Here is a 15733-nt window from a genome sequence, read left to right as displayed (position 1 = left end):
GGCAGTGTGTGCGTAAGGGTTTTCGCTGTGGGAACATTACGGGATACAGGATGTAGGTAGTGGCACAGTAGCTGCGTTTACATGGACCCTAATAATGTGTTTGTAATCGGACTAGCAGAAAAAAGCCACTCGAACCAACTGGAAGGAATTGGCCAAATCTGATGGACATTTCCGTTCAATAGGACATTTAAACACTTGATTGGATTGAAAACCGAAACTGGAAATTCTGTGCATGTGCAATGATGTAAAAATTGGCGTATGACGCAAGGAACGAGTTTTTGTTAATTATAGTGTAATAAATGACTGAAGTGTCAATCTAAAATTCTCATTTCACTCATCGTCTGTGAAGTGCAGAAGGAGAATGTTTTCCCAGAAGTCCTTGCTTTGGACTCTCATCCACAGGCGCTTTGTTTTGGGCGCGGGAAGGGGCGATTATTTTACGGCTTGATAAGCAGCACGGCACAAAGCTTCACGTGCTTGTCATCTCCTAATTAGCACCCAAAATAGATAAATATTAAGCCTGCTTTTTAAAACCTGCGGCAACAGGGGAAACGCTGTATATCTGTGGAGTGTGTGTGCATGTCAAAAGATCAATCTTCTCACCATGCAGTTCATGGCAAAGTGGTTGTGCTGGGTCTGCAGCTCCATGGCGTGGGGGTGGTTGTTGCCGATCTCAGTGTATCCAGCCAGAAACAGCCCTTTGTTGTGCATGATCCAGTCAAACATCTGCAGAGATACAGCAATAACACACATCAACACATTTGACTAGAAGCAGGTTTAGTGTGTGTGTTTGTAATGTAAGATATCCCATCAGGTGCATATATGAACACGTGTATCGTTGTGTTCATACAGCTGAAATGGATAAAAATAGAAAATCATAAAAATGACCCATTTCTCAGGAGCAAAGAATAGCTGCTGGTTTCCTAGCAACATGCAAATCGTCCACCCACTATGAGAAACATTGATACGAATTAGTGAGAACTTCTGTAAATATGTGCACAGATCCAGATAGAATTAAAACACAGGGTTTGCCCCAGCTAGGGGGCCTTGGCAAACCTTCAATGGAAAGCAGGAAGATTGAAAAGTTTTTAAATTAATACATTACTATTACTAATAATCTAAATGTAAATTATTTAAATGTTATAAAAAACACTATAAAAAAAAAAAAAAAGCTGAATTACAGCAGATATCCAGAAATGGCAGTGTGTGCATAAGGGTTTCCGCTTAGCCTATATGCTGTGGGCCTTTGAATATTGTGTTATTCAACGGGAGGCCGAGAGTCAAAAAGGTTGAGATGCACTGATGTAGAAGATATTCCTCCACCGGTTAGATGACCAATTAAGAAAATATTTTTCACTTGACCCAATCCTAAAATTAAAGCAAATAAAGTGAATATATATATATATATAAAAAATATTAGAAAAAATATTTAAAATATATAATATAATGTAAAATAAATTAATAATAATAAACAAAATATTACATATAAAATAGTGTAAAATATTGTATGAAATAAATAATTATTATAATAAAAAATTAAAAAAATGTTATATGTCAATTACGTAATTCCTGTGTTTGGATTTGCCTCTATATTAAAGGTTTTTTTCTTGTATTTATGCATGCATCATGTGAAAGTTACACGAGCTAGAAACGTTAGTAAGTGATGCTATCACGCTAATATAATGTTAATGTGTATAATTTTTGTGTCTTTTTGACTGTTTGAATTTATTACTATTTGCCTTGCCCTATTCGTTTCCATTGTTAGTGCCTTACTTCAACTGAAAAAAAGCTTTTTCTGAGAGACGAGTGAAAAACATCTCTCATGGTTATCATTGTGGCATAAATACTTTAATATGAAAATAATACAATGTAGCATACAAGGCTGCAATTTTCATGTTTCTTGGGCGTGCATGTGTGTGGATCTCACCTTTTCAGCATCCTGCTCGAACAGCCTGAGCTGGAAGCACTGGTCCAGCTGCAGCTTGCGCACGTGCCAGGCCTGGTGCAGGTTCTGCCGGGTGCTGTGCAGTTTCTCGAGCAGCGCTGAGATGCGGGGCAGAAGGCCCTGGGTGTCAGCGTTGGGCTGCCCTTGCCCTTCCCTCTGCCCGGGTGGCACAGGCACAGTTCGGTTAGCGTAGCTCTCGCTGCTTTGAATCCTCTGCAGGAGCCTCTGGCCCTCGCTGTCCACCTCCTCCATTGGAGCCTTCATCACCCTCTTCTTCAGGGCCGCGTGCTCCTCGATCATGCGCCGCGCTCCCTCCAGGTCCTGCGGGAAGTCTTTGCGTGTGACCGTTTCTTGCATCTCCTCCAGGCGGGCGAGAAGGTGCCGAGCGTTGCCTGTGAAGTCTTCGAAGGCCACGCGGATCTCGATCCACTCTTCATGGTTGTAGTCCAGGCTGCCCTCGAAGTCGGGCGTTAACTGGGACGGGTCCACCACCTTAGATAAGCCCTCCAGGGAAACCATTGTGGTCTGAAGGTGGGCGTGATGGAGGAATGAAAAGAACAGAAAATGGACATTAAGGGTGGAGAAAAAGGATTGGGGTGGAATATGAAAGTGAATCAATATGCACAACACCACAATGCACAATATGCCTTCCTAATGCCCTAAATCCTATGTGAATGATGCAGCCGTTCCAGGCTCTGTTAATGACCAGCAAGGTGGAACAGCTATTTTTAACCGGGGGCATAAATCTAATTTCATACAGCCACTCCGGGACCGCCTGAGGTCCAAACTACCTAGAGACAGACAGACTCCCAGCATGAAGCCTGAGGGCGTCAGAAAAAGCGATATCAACAACACCACCAGCACTGAAGTAATACAAACCAGCAGCTCTGACCTACTGAAGAGCCTTGGGTAATATTATCTGTGTACAAATGTATATGCATGCCATGTATACAAAATGTATATTTGCAAAATCTTTAAAATGATAAACTGTGGCTTACACTATGCTCCGAGCATGCATCAGGTGTCTAGCGACAAATCTACATGGAACTTGAAACCGTGGCAAAACTTAAACACATCCCATCACAACATAATTGATGTTTAATATATATACATTTTTTGACCAATGAGATTTCACAGTGGGCGGGGCTACCCAACATAAACGCCCATTCGAACCAAAAACTATAACACAAATTATAGGCTATTAGTAAAAATCATTCTCAAAGTGAATCCTTTGATACGGTTCCTCTGAGTCGTTATCGTCCTTGATGTGAACGCAAGAGGAAAATAAAAACAATCTAGAAAATGTCCTTGAAGCAGCCCGCTTGTTAAATTCTTCAGCATTTGCATAATATTTTATAAAACATGACTGCCGCATTTACTTTTTTCATTTATTTTTTAAACATATTTACACAATTAATTATACATTTTAGTACCTTAATTATTAACATGATAAATTTGTTCTGTTTCCAAATATTTACATAAGTAAAAAAAGGTGCTGTCTCTTTAAGAATAGCGGCGGTTCATCATGAGTCTCACTGAAAGCATATAAATAATGGTTTCTTTCTTTGCCACATCAATTTGTGTGAACATTAGTGAATTGTTTTTGCCTTGTTTTTGATTCACAGTCGAGAACTGACAATAAAGAACAAAATATACTGTATATTAAAAAAGATATTTTCAATGAAAACAGAGGCATGGATTTTATCATTAGACACAAATTAACCAAACCGAACAAACTGTGATTGATATAATTTCACACCTGCTAGGAACATTTGCGGAGAAATAGGCTTAAGAAAGAGACTTGATGTGTTATTTAAGTATTATGTTATTGTGCCATTTATTATTAATTAGATAATTCTAATTTTAGGTTTAGTTTTATTAATAATAATTATTATTATTGTTTTTTAATGTTGTCATTATATTAGTTTTAAAACATATTTCTAATTAGCTTTATTTCAGTTTTAGTCATTTTACAACTATTTTATTTCAGCTTTACGCCAATTAATGCTTTTAAAAAATATATATTTTAGATTTAGTTAACGCGGATGCGAGTGCAACTGTGCATCCGTACACCAAGTAACACAATTAAGACTCAACTCAAAAAAAAACATCCACTCTTCCATTCATTCATTTCTGATCATATTAGTCTACTCTACCTAAGAGGACAAAAAAAGTGTGTTATTCTTCTTTCTACAGATGAATAGATGGGAGAACATAAAAAATAAATCAAATGTGCGCGAGTAGGCTTCATCAAAGCCGTGAAAGAGGAGAGTGTCTCTTTTGTGAATTCAAGGTAAATGCAGTCTAAACCTATTCATCAATTCAAGTCCTGCCGTCACACAGCCTTTCACAGACACACATCAACACGAGCACGCTGCCCATTAGTCCATTAACCACAATGAGTTATGGAGTGCATTTGCTTTTTTTGCCTTCTGCTCATATTTTGTTGTTGGGTAATTGTGAGAAATGTGGTATGTCATGAGCAGTGGGCGAGATGAGAGCTTCCAGCCGTTCCTATGACAAATTCCTTGACCCTGCCCACCAGAAACATTTCATCATGTGTTGTGCTCAACACTTGTTTGGACTTACATGGACCACCAGATGGCAGGGAGTGCTTCTGAACCTCCCAATGAAATTCATGCACAATTCCTCAGTGCTGTGAGGTACGAAAGGGGGCAAAAAGGGGCAATTGGGGAATTTATATGCGAGTGACACCAGCATGTTGACCTGTGATTGGATCTAAATGGCAGAAGCATGGGGATATCTCTTCTCACCTCCATTTAGCATATGTAAATCAATGTTATTTTAGAATTATTTATATTCTAGTATTTATTAATATTTTAAATTAGCTTTTATTTTTACATTTACAGATTTTATTAGTTTTGGTTCTTTTTTTCTTTTTTATATTTCTATTTAACTTCTTTTTTTAAATAAATATATATATATATATATATATATATATTACTCATTAGTAATTAATCTTATTTAATTATTAGTCTGTTAATCTATCGCTTACTTTGACGATTAATCTGTTAATCTAATGCTTAATTTTACAGTAAGTCGGTGAATCTAACGATTACTTTTAGTCAGGTAATCTATCAATTATTTTGTATGATTTATCTATTTTTTATTTTCAGATCAGTCAATTAATCCTTTAGTTCACCTAACAATAAATAATAATAGTAACTAATGCTATTAATCTTTGAACGTTTTATACGTATACGCTTTACAAACAAAAACATCCCAACATAAAAAGAAATAAAGGCCTTAAGAATTAAAAGGTATCTATCAGTAATACAGATGTGGTTTGACAGCATTTGCTTGCAGGTGTAAGTCTTGAAATATTTTGTTAATTCGGCAGATTACAGTATCAGCTTAAATACATAATTGTATGAACGAGCAATTGACAGCGCATTATTAAACAAATAGTCCAATAGAGGAGTGAGTTTATCCATCATTTTACAACAACTAACAACGACTTTAAAAGCTTTGTAACCGAGTGCAGAGAGTACGTTACGATTCATTTTCAAAGAGTAAAGTCAAGTCAAGTCATCCTCATTTATATACCGCTTTTAACAATGTAGATTGTTTCAAAGCAGCTTTTTACAGGGATAAACATATAATTTTAGGTAACAGAGATTGGTTTGGTTTTATAGTGTTTCTTGAATAATGTTTTTTCTAACTAAAGTTAGTTTTGATTGATTCACTTCCGTAAAAATGGTAATAAGTTATTAAATTAGGGGCCGCTAAGACGACACCGCTCTCTCTATACACACTTTAAATGCGAACCTGTGATAGACGCTGATGGAGTTCACATGCGCATTAAGAATTGATTATATAGTTATGTGCATTTGAATATATGTGCGCAGGTTTATCAACAACAAATTGCTTGGCCAACAATTCGTCAAAGCTGAGAGAAGTTTAACTTAATGCAAATGAGCAGCAAAGTGATGCGACGACTACCAAGAGAAGTGAAGATAGCGGAGCTTGTTCATTACATGATGCAGTTTACATACAAATGCCTTTTCTAGCAAAATGTTCAGTATTTCGCAAAAAACCTGAATTGTCCGATTTACTTTTGCCAGCAAAGATCCCATTTGTGATCATATTTTCTAAAGCTACGACCTTTGTGCAGCATATTAATACCAATTAGCCATCCAGCAATAGGAATGGCCTTTGTCAACAAATAGTAAAGCGAGTGTCACTCCATGTCTATACTGGAAACGAGCGTTGCGATGCAACAAAAGATAATCAGTGATGTTGTCTACACTGGATCCCCGACAGTAAACGGATGCCTCGTTCTATTTATGATGTACTTCTTCAAGCACAAGCGATACTTCTCATAGGATGGACAAATGGATTTGCAACGGTCGCTTTGTCGAGTCCAGTGTACACGCGGTGTCATTGTGAAAAGGCCTTTTTGAATTCATATGTCAAAATGATTCTAATTACTTGTACTGGAAAGCCCTGACTTCTCCCATTAGACCATTGTGGCATCATGTAAAAACAGCTTAAATGTTAGTGGTTTCAATTATTAAACGTAATTATTTTGCTACAGCTATTTTTCGGTTTGATATACCATTACATCCACTCTTACCTGGTACCCTTAATCTTTCTTCAATATTTCACATGAGAAAACAGAGCAGAACCGACGTAGTGAAGAATTAACTGTCATTCACATCACAGCCGCACATTGATCTTTATGGTGTTATGAACGTTGCCATAGAAACAAACGTTTTCTCTGAGTCCAAGGACGTGACGTGAAGCTCAAGTTAGAATCTTTTTTTTAAAAATGTTTATTACAATAATTCCGGCATGACACGTAACTGCCAGTGATGATGTCATTGCAACATACCAGTCTAGATTACGATTGGTCGTTATCAAATAATAGCGTAATCACGTTTTATTCATGGAGGTTCGAGATACTAATTATCATTTGATCTAAAACATTGTTCTCTTGCACTGCAGCTGTGACATTTTTCCATCATTTCTTTCCACATGTGCTGTCAGACTGAATGCACGCACACACAACACACGCACAAAAGCTTCTCCTCAAACAAAAACAAACACCAATGCGCTCAAATAAAAGCACGCCTGAAAAAAAAACTCTGTGAACGAAAAAGTTGCACCAACATATTGCAATCTAGGCTCAATACATAAATGCAGAAAAACATGCCAGAAAAGCATTTCTGCTGCAGCCACATTTACATTCACACAGTCAACACCCCACCACACACACACACACACAACATCAACACCCACACACTCCCACATCCACCTTCACACGCTCACATCAACACAGATCGGATGTCACAGACAAACCCGCAGATTATTTATTAATAAAATGAAATGAAATTCAGCGGTTTCACCTGATATTTCAGAAGATTGTGAGAATAATCTGCTATATTTGTACTCTGCAAACACTGAAATGCCTTTAATTCGTTCAAAAACACTCATAAACACCAACCGGATTAACAGAACACCAGTAATTTTAGCATATTAAAGCATGCAATAATTAAAACATGCAAAGAAAATGTGAATGTTATTGTGCAGAGATAAAGAGTGAGCTCTGACGGCGTCAGCATCCACATCCAGCTACGCCTCACAACACCAGATCACATCAAACGGTCCCGTACCTCAAACTCAAACTTGGAGCTGCCGAAGTTGGTCCTCTGTTTTTGCCAGAAGTTGTCTGGTTTGATGATGAGGGCGATGTGGATGCAGCAGGGAAATGATTCCTGCAGGATCTTCAGGAGAGGCTTGATGGAATCCCACTTGGAGCCACGCATGTCCACGATGACCGTGAAGCCATGTTTGCACACGTCCTCGCTGGATGATGAGGGGAAAAGAGAGACAGAGAGAGAACAAAATATGAGCTTTAATCCTCTCTGCATTACATAATCTACGGTACATCCTCCTCGCTAAGAAACGAACACAACCGCTGCACGAATAAAACTGCAGGAACTAAAAATAAAAGTGATTTCCCTTGAAAAATCAATGCACATTCAACAGAACGGACAGACTGGGAGGGAGGGACGAATCGCAGAGCTTACCCATGAAACACAGCAGCAAAATATCTATCAAATGAGCAGGAAACATGCTGATGGAAGGCCTTTGGTATCCAATCTTAATGGCTTTGTGACACAACCCTACGCTGCTGTCCGTTCCTCTGAAACGCCTTCAGTCAAACATCTGCCTGTCAGATTTCACCAGTGAAAGTGTCTAATCGAGGAGCTGTAGACGAACACACCGCCTTGTGCGACTGCGACACGCTTTTACACTCTCTCTCTTTCTCCCTCCCTCTCTTGCTCACTGGCTCGCTCGCCCTCCCATTTTTTCCCTGCACACTCTCCTGCTCTCAATCTCTAAAGATGCACGCCTCTCTCTCTCTCTTTATCATGATACATCTCTACCCATCTTTGTGTGCTTCTCTTTTTTATCTCTAGGGGATTTGCTTTGTAACTGTGGAGACCTCTCTCTCTCTCTGTGTGGGTGCGGGGGACAGAGTTTGTGTGTGAGGATGATGAGGAGGAGGAAGATCCGTTGGCAGTGGCTGAAATGCGGAAGGTTCTTGATCGAGCCCACGCTGCCTTTCCCACCAACCACTCTTTCCCTGCGCCCCCTCTTGCGTTTCTCTCATATCTAAATCTCTGTTTTCTTTTCCCTTCCCTCCTGTTAAAAGTACCGAGCGACTACATTCATTGCAGTATTACTTGCCGAAGAACATGTTATATTAAAGATGTGATGATAAACCATTCAGCCATGCTGTTCTCTAAAACACATTCTGAAAAGGTACAGGGGTAAAACAGAAGCAAAAGCGCTATATGGGTTCAATAACTTTATTGATTCGGTCTGCTAATAATAACACAGGGGGATTGTGCCTTTTTTTGTTTGTTGCTAAATCGTTATGAAAAAAAGTCATTTTTCAACGCATCTTAAAGGGATAGTTCACCCAGAAATCAAACTTCTGTCATCATTTACTCACCCTCAAGTTGCTCCAAACCTGTATAATGATGACAGAATTTTAATTTTTGGGTGAACTATCCCTTTAAATAATTTCACCATTCATTTTGTGGTGGAAATGACATTTCGAACATGTTTGGAACACAATTCTTCGGGTAATTTCATAGCTAGACTTTATGCATTTAACAATTAAATCATATTTCACAACTTAGCATAAAAATTAGCATAAAAATAGCATAAAAAATAAAAAATTATTAACTTTTTTTTTTAAATGTTTTAATATTTTTTAATGTTTTTAAAGTTTGAATCTGGGGCAAAAATAATAAAACAAAAATTGACATGTGAAAAGTATCAAAAATAAATTATGAAGGCATGATAACATTAACAATTTTTAATGTGACTATCATATAACGAAAAAGTTCTGATATATAAAATCTGTTCTAATACAAATCAAGCCCTTCGAAAGAAAACTGCCCGAAGAAACACTCCTGAATGTCCCAGTCCGCACCAGAGTAACCGCCTCATGCTCAGACTAATGGATGCTAAAGGCACTGCAAACAAACATGTCTATAGAGCTCGGCAGAGTCGTTTAGAGGAATTGAACTGAAGGCTGGACTTGGCCTGCCTCATTCAATTTTTATAAGCGCAACAAAAGCTCACACAGCATCCCTAGTTCACAGGTCAATTACAGATCAATGTGCTTGAAGATGAGGGGAAGAACACATCACAGCGGCGAGCAGCAGGACCGCTGGCACACTCACTGCACAATGCACCGCATCCAATCTAGTTTCTTCTGTTCTTTTGAAGGAATGTGTTTGAAGCGATAGTGACGGAACAGCAGTCAACAGATGCCCAGCCGGTGCATCCTGGGAATGTGTCAAGCGAGTGTGTCAATACCTAGGGATGCCGGCGAGGTAGGCGATGAGTCTGCGGAGATCTTCGTGTCGTATTCGGTCGTGGTTAGTCCGTGATGGGAATGTTAAAACTGGACCTCCGCGCTTGTCTCTGCCACCTGGAGAAAGAACAGTGCAGAAAAAACATTAAATCAGCTGATAGTAAACTAAATAGGCTTTACTTTGAAAATGCTTTTCATATTCTAGGGCTGCCCCCAAACAATATACCACACGTTAGTCGATGACCAGAGGCTTAAGGCCATTGCACACTGAGTCCGAAATTCGCATCCGAAATTTTGGCACGTTAAAAAAAAATTCGACCTCACGTTATGTCAATCACGCTTGCACGCGGTCTACAAAACTTTCGTCCGTCATAAAAAAAAATCGGATCGTGTTCGATTTTCTGCGTTTTTTGCATCCGTAGCAAGCAGTTTGAATGGTGTTTGAATAGTGTTTTGAAAATTCAGAGCCACCAAATCACGTATACGAAAAAACGCATACGAAAATCAGTGTGCAATGGCCTTTAGGTTGCGTTTACACTTGGCATTGACATGCGACCTGTATCCGGATGTTGTCCACATACACATTGAAAAGACGAGTGTAAACACGTTTCTGATGGAAATGTTACCCGTTCTCGGATCTGTTTCTCTGTATCGTTTCCATTACGGCATCTATCCACATTATTAGTAGCCTACTTGCAGCCTCTTCATCCTCCTCGTTTGGTGAATTTTGTAAAATGTACCCCAACTGAAAACCGTTTCTAAAAGAAAACCCACCACTTCAGGTCGACTTTGCACCGGAACCATCCTTTTTTTTTTTTTTTTTTTTCGGGAATGTGAGATTCGATCTGTTATCCAGATACAGATTGTCCTGATTGGCTTATGATCCGATCTGCTTGATCGGATCACAGTGATCGCATATTAATGCCAAGTGTAAACGCAGCCTGTGTCGACCAAATATTTATCAGTCGGTTGGTCGCAGGTCATTAACACAGCTGGTCCATGTGGAAATTATGTCCAGCAGAAAATACAAATGTTCATCAACCTCATATATGGCTTTTCATTTGAAACATGCAAGTACTAACCTAATGTTAGCCACTTTACACAGCAGCTCGCTGTAATGTTAACCTAGATAGATGTTCATGCGGAGTGTGAAAGAGAAATTAGTACCACACTTTACTGCATTTAACTTAATGCGCATTTCTCCACTATACTGCAGAGATGAGAGTCAGCGTCGTCAAGTTTCTTTGCAGCTAACACTCAGAAAATACTGGTTTATAAATAAATTAAAATGTTCAGAGAGTCTCCTTTCTGTTTTTTTCCAACACATTCAAAATCAATGCTTTTGTCCCTGTGCTGCAGTTGTATGCACACCATTTTTTTTGATACCACCCCTATATATTTAAGCAAATAAATCAATATCATATACATGCGACTAGTCGACTAATGGCTTAAATGAATTACTATCAGTCGATTAGATAAATCTTTGGTCGGGAACAGCCCTTCCATATTCCCAATCTCAAAACCTGTGCGTCCAAATCAAACACCCATCATCATTAATATATGGGTAATACTAATACATTATTTGAATCAGCCTTTGTTATTATGCATATTCATTAGACTATAGTCAAAGACGACGCCTTAGGAATCAACATATGGCACAAACAAGAACTACTCTAAAAAAGCAGGAAGTACAGTCCATTCAATATGTTGCAAACAGCCTCTTTATCGTCCCAAATTAGTTATGCCATCCATTCTGACTAAAGTCTAAAAGATAAGAAAGCATGAATTAAAAACAGTGAAGCTGTGAAGTGCAGCACATTGCTGGACAGGAGAGTCTGATTTTAAAACCTGCTTGTTGACAGTCTCGCTCCTGCAATAATCTCATTACCGTTAAATCAAGTTGATGTTCTTCAGCGCAGTGCCTTCAGAGAATACTGAATGACAGCGTAGACCGTTTTTAGGAGTAACTGTGAGATAATTCAAGACGAGACTCTGTAAAATGATTTGTTATCCTAACTTACCAGCTCTTTAAATCTTTCTGAATGACTCAGCTCCCGTTCACTTTTTAGACACTTGTAATGAGTATCTCTGAAATAACTTTTCTGAGCCTGGGAAAAATGTGTAGTTTGTAAGTGTGCTGAGAACAAATGAAGTGTATAAATCTAAGTTTAAGTTCAGTAATATTTATTTATGTACAATAAATAAAGTACTCATTTTACCAACTCATCGTACTCATTTTATCCAAATGAGTCAAGCTCAGAAGAATGGGTCAGGATGGTCAAATCATTCAACAAACTAGTTGATTTGCTAGGCTGACTAGTTTACCTAGAGTTGTTTTTCTAATTGTTGTTTTAGTTGTATTTGCATGCATTTAAAAATGTACTCTTTTTAAAGGGACCGTTGACCCAATAAATAAATTCTGTCATTATTCAATAACCCTTGATTTTTTTCTTATGTGGAAAACTAGAAGATTTTGAAGAAATGTTTCAACAGGTTTTGACCATACAATCAAAGTCAATGTGGCTTAAGGGTGGATTCACACTTATAGTTCATAGTCCTGGTTTGCTTAGCATTCACACTGTCATTTTTAACACCGAACCTAAAGGTACAAAAGAAAAAGACGGCTTTTATGACATAGCCTATTTTGCGACAGAATAGCCACTGTACTAAACGCGCTAGTCGCATGTGTGTACATTAGGGGTGTAACGGTACATGTATTCATCCCAAACCGTCACGGTTCAGTGCATACAGTCAGACGACGAGTACAGTCAGTCACAGGTGATCCACACTCCAATCCAGAAGGGGGCGCATGCAGTAATGCAACGCTGTTTGCTGACCGCCAAAACAGGAAAAAGAACAGAAGAAGAAGAGACGATCTATTCACCAACCCAAAACCAAGGGGGTAATCCATCAGCCGGAAGTTGAAGCCTCGCAGGAGCCGCCATTGTAGCAGAACTTCACCTGCTGTTAGCATTCCATTGAGTCCCATTCATTTTGGCGTCACTTTGACAGCGAATAACTTTACATCTGAGGCGTCCAAAGACTTCATTTGTCCATCATGTATTTCTAAATAAACACGACAATGTATAAAAGGCTCCATTACTTTGTATCTTACGTTATGGCCCCGTAGAAGCCGTTTTTGTTAAAAACAGGCTAACGATTGCGTCATAACCACGCGACTTTTTGTCGCACAATAGAGACATTACCGTATAGACAGGAGGAGAAGCTCGCAGGCAATCGGGGGGACGTCCCGTCAAGATAGATAGATCCCATAGATAATGAGTCCATAAAAGCAACGGGACAAAATATTTCAACAACGTTTTTGGGGAATTGGAAATAATTCGGTATGTGGCAAGTGAATACATATGAAGTGATTAACGATGGCAATTTTCACGCACAGCTACTAGAAGATTTACGTCTGTCAGACAGTTTGCTCACGTCATCAAGCTTAGTTTGAGTCGGTTTGAGTCTGCGCGTCAGGAACGGAAGTGCTAAAAAAATCGCTAAAAATGGGCTTCAACTGTCTCAACTGAGTTCCAATGAGATGGCTCTGTCCACTTCTTATACTGTCTATGCCCAAAACAAGTGTTCAGATGCCACGCAAGAGCTTGCTAGTAGCCTATAGACTGAGTTTCGATTCATTTTTTGGGACACGCTACACAAACTTCACAGAAAGCGGCATTCTCACTACTACAGTCCAGTGGTGAAATATGCGTGTCCTGGAAATGGGAAGCCTCAGGTTGTGCTTCACTTCGCTGTCTCCTCATGTAAAGGTGAAGTAGGATCAGATGTACATGGCTCTTTTTCTCCTTCTCGCTCATCTTTCCTTCATTTCTTGAAAAAGCGTAATATTAAACTGTGCATTCGCCGTTGTCACTGCATGTTAATGACTTCTCACACGCATAGCACTATTAATCAAACCAATAACTTTGAAAACAGCAGTTGCATTTTAACGGGTAGCATTGGTCAATCTATCAATTAGAGTAACATGTAAATTGTGGGCGGACGTGTAAATGTACCGAATTCGTATCTAACCGTTGCAGGAATTCCAGTTATACAAACAAGGATCTGCTGCAAAGAGACTCGGTTCTGACGTCTATACCGAACTGTAATGGGAAACGTAGCTCCTGTGATGAGGAGGGATCCTTTTTAGGGTTGCATCTTGCGATTTCATGTCCTGTTTTTGTTTCTTTATGATGTCTTTGGTCCACGTTATGTTCATTTTTCATTTGAACGGCGCGGGAGTTCATTTGGAAACGGACCGAGATCTTGTCAGCGTCTCGCTCCCTGCTCCTGTTTGGTGTCACCAGGGTTCGGATGACAGCGTTCACACTTATTCAAATGAACTGCACTAACACAGCAATCACATTAGAGTTCATTTTAATTGAACCAAACCAAATGTATGAACACCCTAAAACAGTATTGGAATTTGGACCCTATTGACTTTCATTGCATGGACGAAAACACTGAGACATTCTTCAAAATATCTTCTTTTATGTTCCACAAAAGAGGTTTTTGAACGATGAAGGTGGGTAAATTATGACAATTTTTATTGTTGGGTGAATTAACCCTTTAAAAACATACAGCTGTCAAACACCATCTTGTAACAAAACCATCAAATTTCAAAACCATTTTAGTCAGATTTCAAATGGGCAGTGTGAGGACTATGACGTTGTGAAGAATAAAAGATACACCATGCGTCCTGCATTAGCAACATGGCACAATTTCTTAAGTGATCGTGCTAATTGCTAGGTCGAGCTCCTACTACTTTAAAAAACAATTGTGCGACCAACAGTAAAGCTAATGCAGACCTTCATAAATACATCGGACTACTAACTTTAACCAATACTTATATCAATAACAATTCCTGGAACCACCAAGTTCATTAGCATTGAGAACTGACTAATCAATGCATTCCTCCCACTGATCCTCCTCTTCTGTTCATACAGGTTGTGTTACTAAGCCAAAACACTTCAACTCCAGCAACAAACTCACAGAAGCGCTGGGATATCCATGAGGATTTTCTCCTGCAAATGTGCTGAATCTCACTAATAGAGTGCTTTTGTATAATAGGATAATCCATCTTATCCTCTGACGTTAAGGGAATATAAATAAATAAAATGCACATGACTGCATGCTTATGCAGAAATCACAGGGCGTTCCCATTTTGAGTTCTGCAGGATCACTTCTTCTGCCCTGGTTGTTATTTTGTGCTTGTTGTATCATGTGACATGTGTAAGACAGATACTCATCCCTATGTTTCTGAGTCATTTCAGAGCTGGTCTGTTAGTCGTACGACTGCAAGAGCCAAACAGAAGTTCAAGAGAGTGAGTGAGAAGGAGACTTCAGTCTAAAATCAAATAATGGCCTGTGACGATGACACATTACTAACAAATATTGTGGGAAGATACAGTAATATTCATTAAAAGTTATTTTGGGGCGAAGACATGGCATGTTGGTTCTGTGAATGTGATTAAGGGTTGTTATTGTTAAAACTAAAACTATTAAAATAGTTTAATGTATCAACATGTATGAATACATATATATAAAAGCTAATTTAAAAAAAATACTAAAAAAGTATGAATACATATATATAAAAGCTAATTTGAAAAAAAATACTACAAAAGTATATGCAGTCGATCGAAGTCAGATTCAGAAGCCTGTTTTCGTCTCAGAAAATAAATAAAAAATGAGTGAATAAATAAGATGATAGTTACACCTTTATTTCTCAGAATTGCAGCTCTATTAACCAAAGTCTGACTTTATATCTCAAAAGGCAATTTTATCTTTTTATTTTTTACACTGAGATTAAAAGAGGCTTCCAGATTTTCCTGTTAGAATATTCCTGTGTACATGTAATGAGTATTTTAACTAGGATGCATGATATTTCTTGCTATCCTCCACTAGAAGTATTGAAGATGCATGCTCTT

At 38.6% G+C, this 15733-nt stretch overlaps 1 protein-coding gene across 13 annotated transcripts in view; it reads right to left on the bottom strand.

The window, feature by feature from the left end:
* The window catches only part of trioa (trio Rho guanine nucleotide exchange factor a), a 110895-nt gene that overhangs the window by 48975 nt on the left and 46187 nt on the right, over nt 1-15733 (bottom strand). For all 13 annotated transcript variants that reach the window (XR_013190417.1, XR_013190418.1, XR_013190419.1 and 10 more), the window contains 4 exons: nt 9806-9920; nt 7582-7774; nt 1928-2470; nt 604-726 (listed from right to left, as the gene is read on the bottom strand). Coding sequence is in view for 10 of the 13 variants with exons in the window: in XM_077195976.1 (XP_077052091.1) it covers nt 604-726; nt 1928-2470; nt 7582-7774; nt 9806-9920 (974 nt within the window). In the remaining 3 variants the exon portion in view is untranslated. The remainder of the gene's footprint in view (nt 1-603; nt 727-1927; nt 2471-7581; nt 7775-9805; nt 9921-15733) is intronic.

Source organism: Siphateles boraxobius, unplaced genomic scaffold (genome assembly GCF_051911475.1).
Source record: "Siphateles boraxobius isolate OS27281-9 unplaced genomic scaffold, OSU_SipBor_1 35, whole genome shotgun sequence".
In the NCBI taxonomy this organism is placed as follows: Eukaryota; Metazoa; Chordata; class Actinopteri; order Cypriniformes; family Leuciscidae; genus Siphateles; species Siphateles boraxobius.
This window is presented reverse-complemented; position numbering and strand designations above follow the sequence as displayed.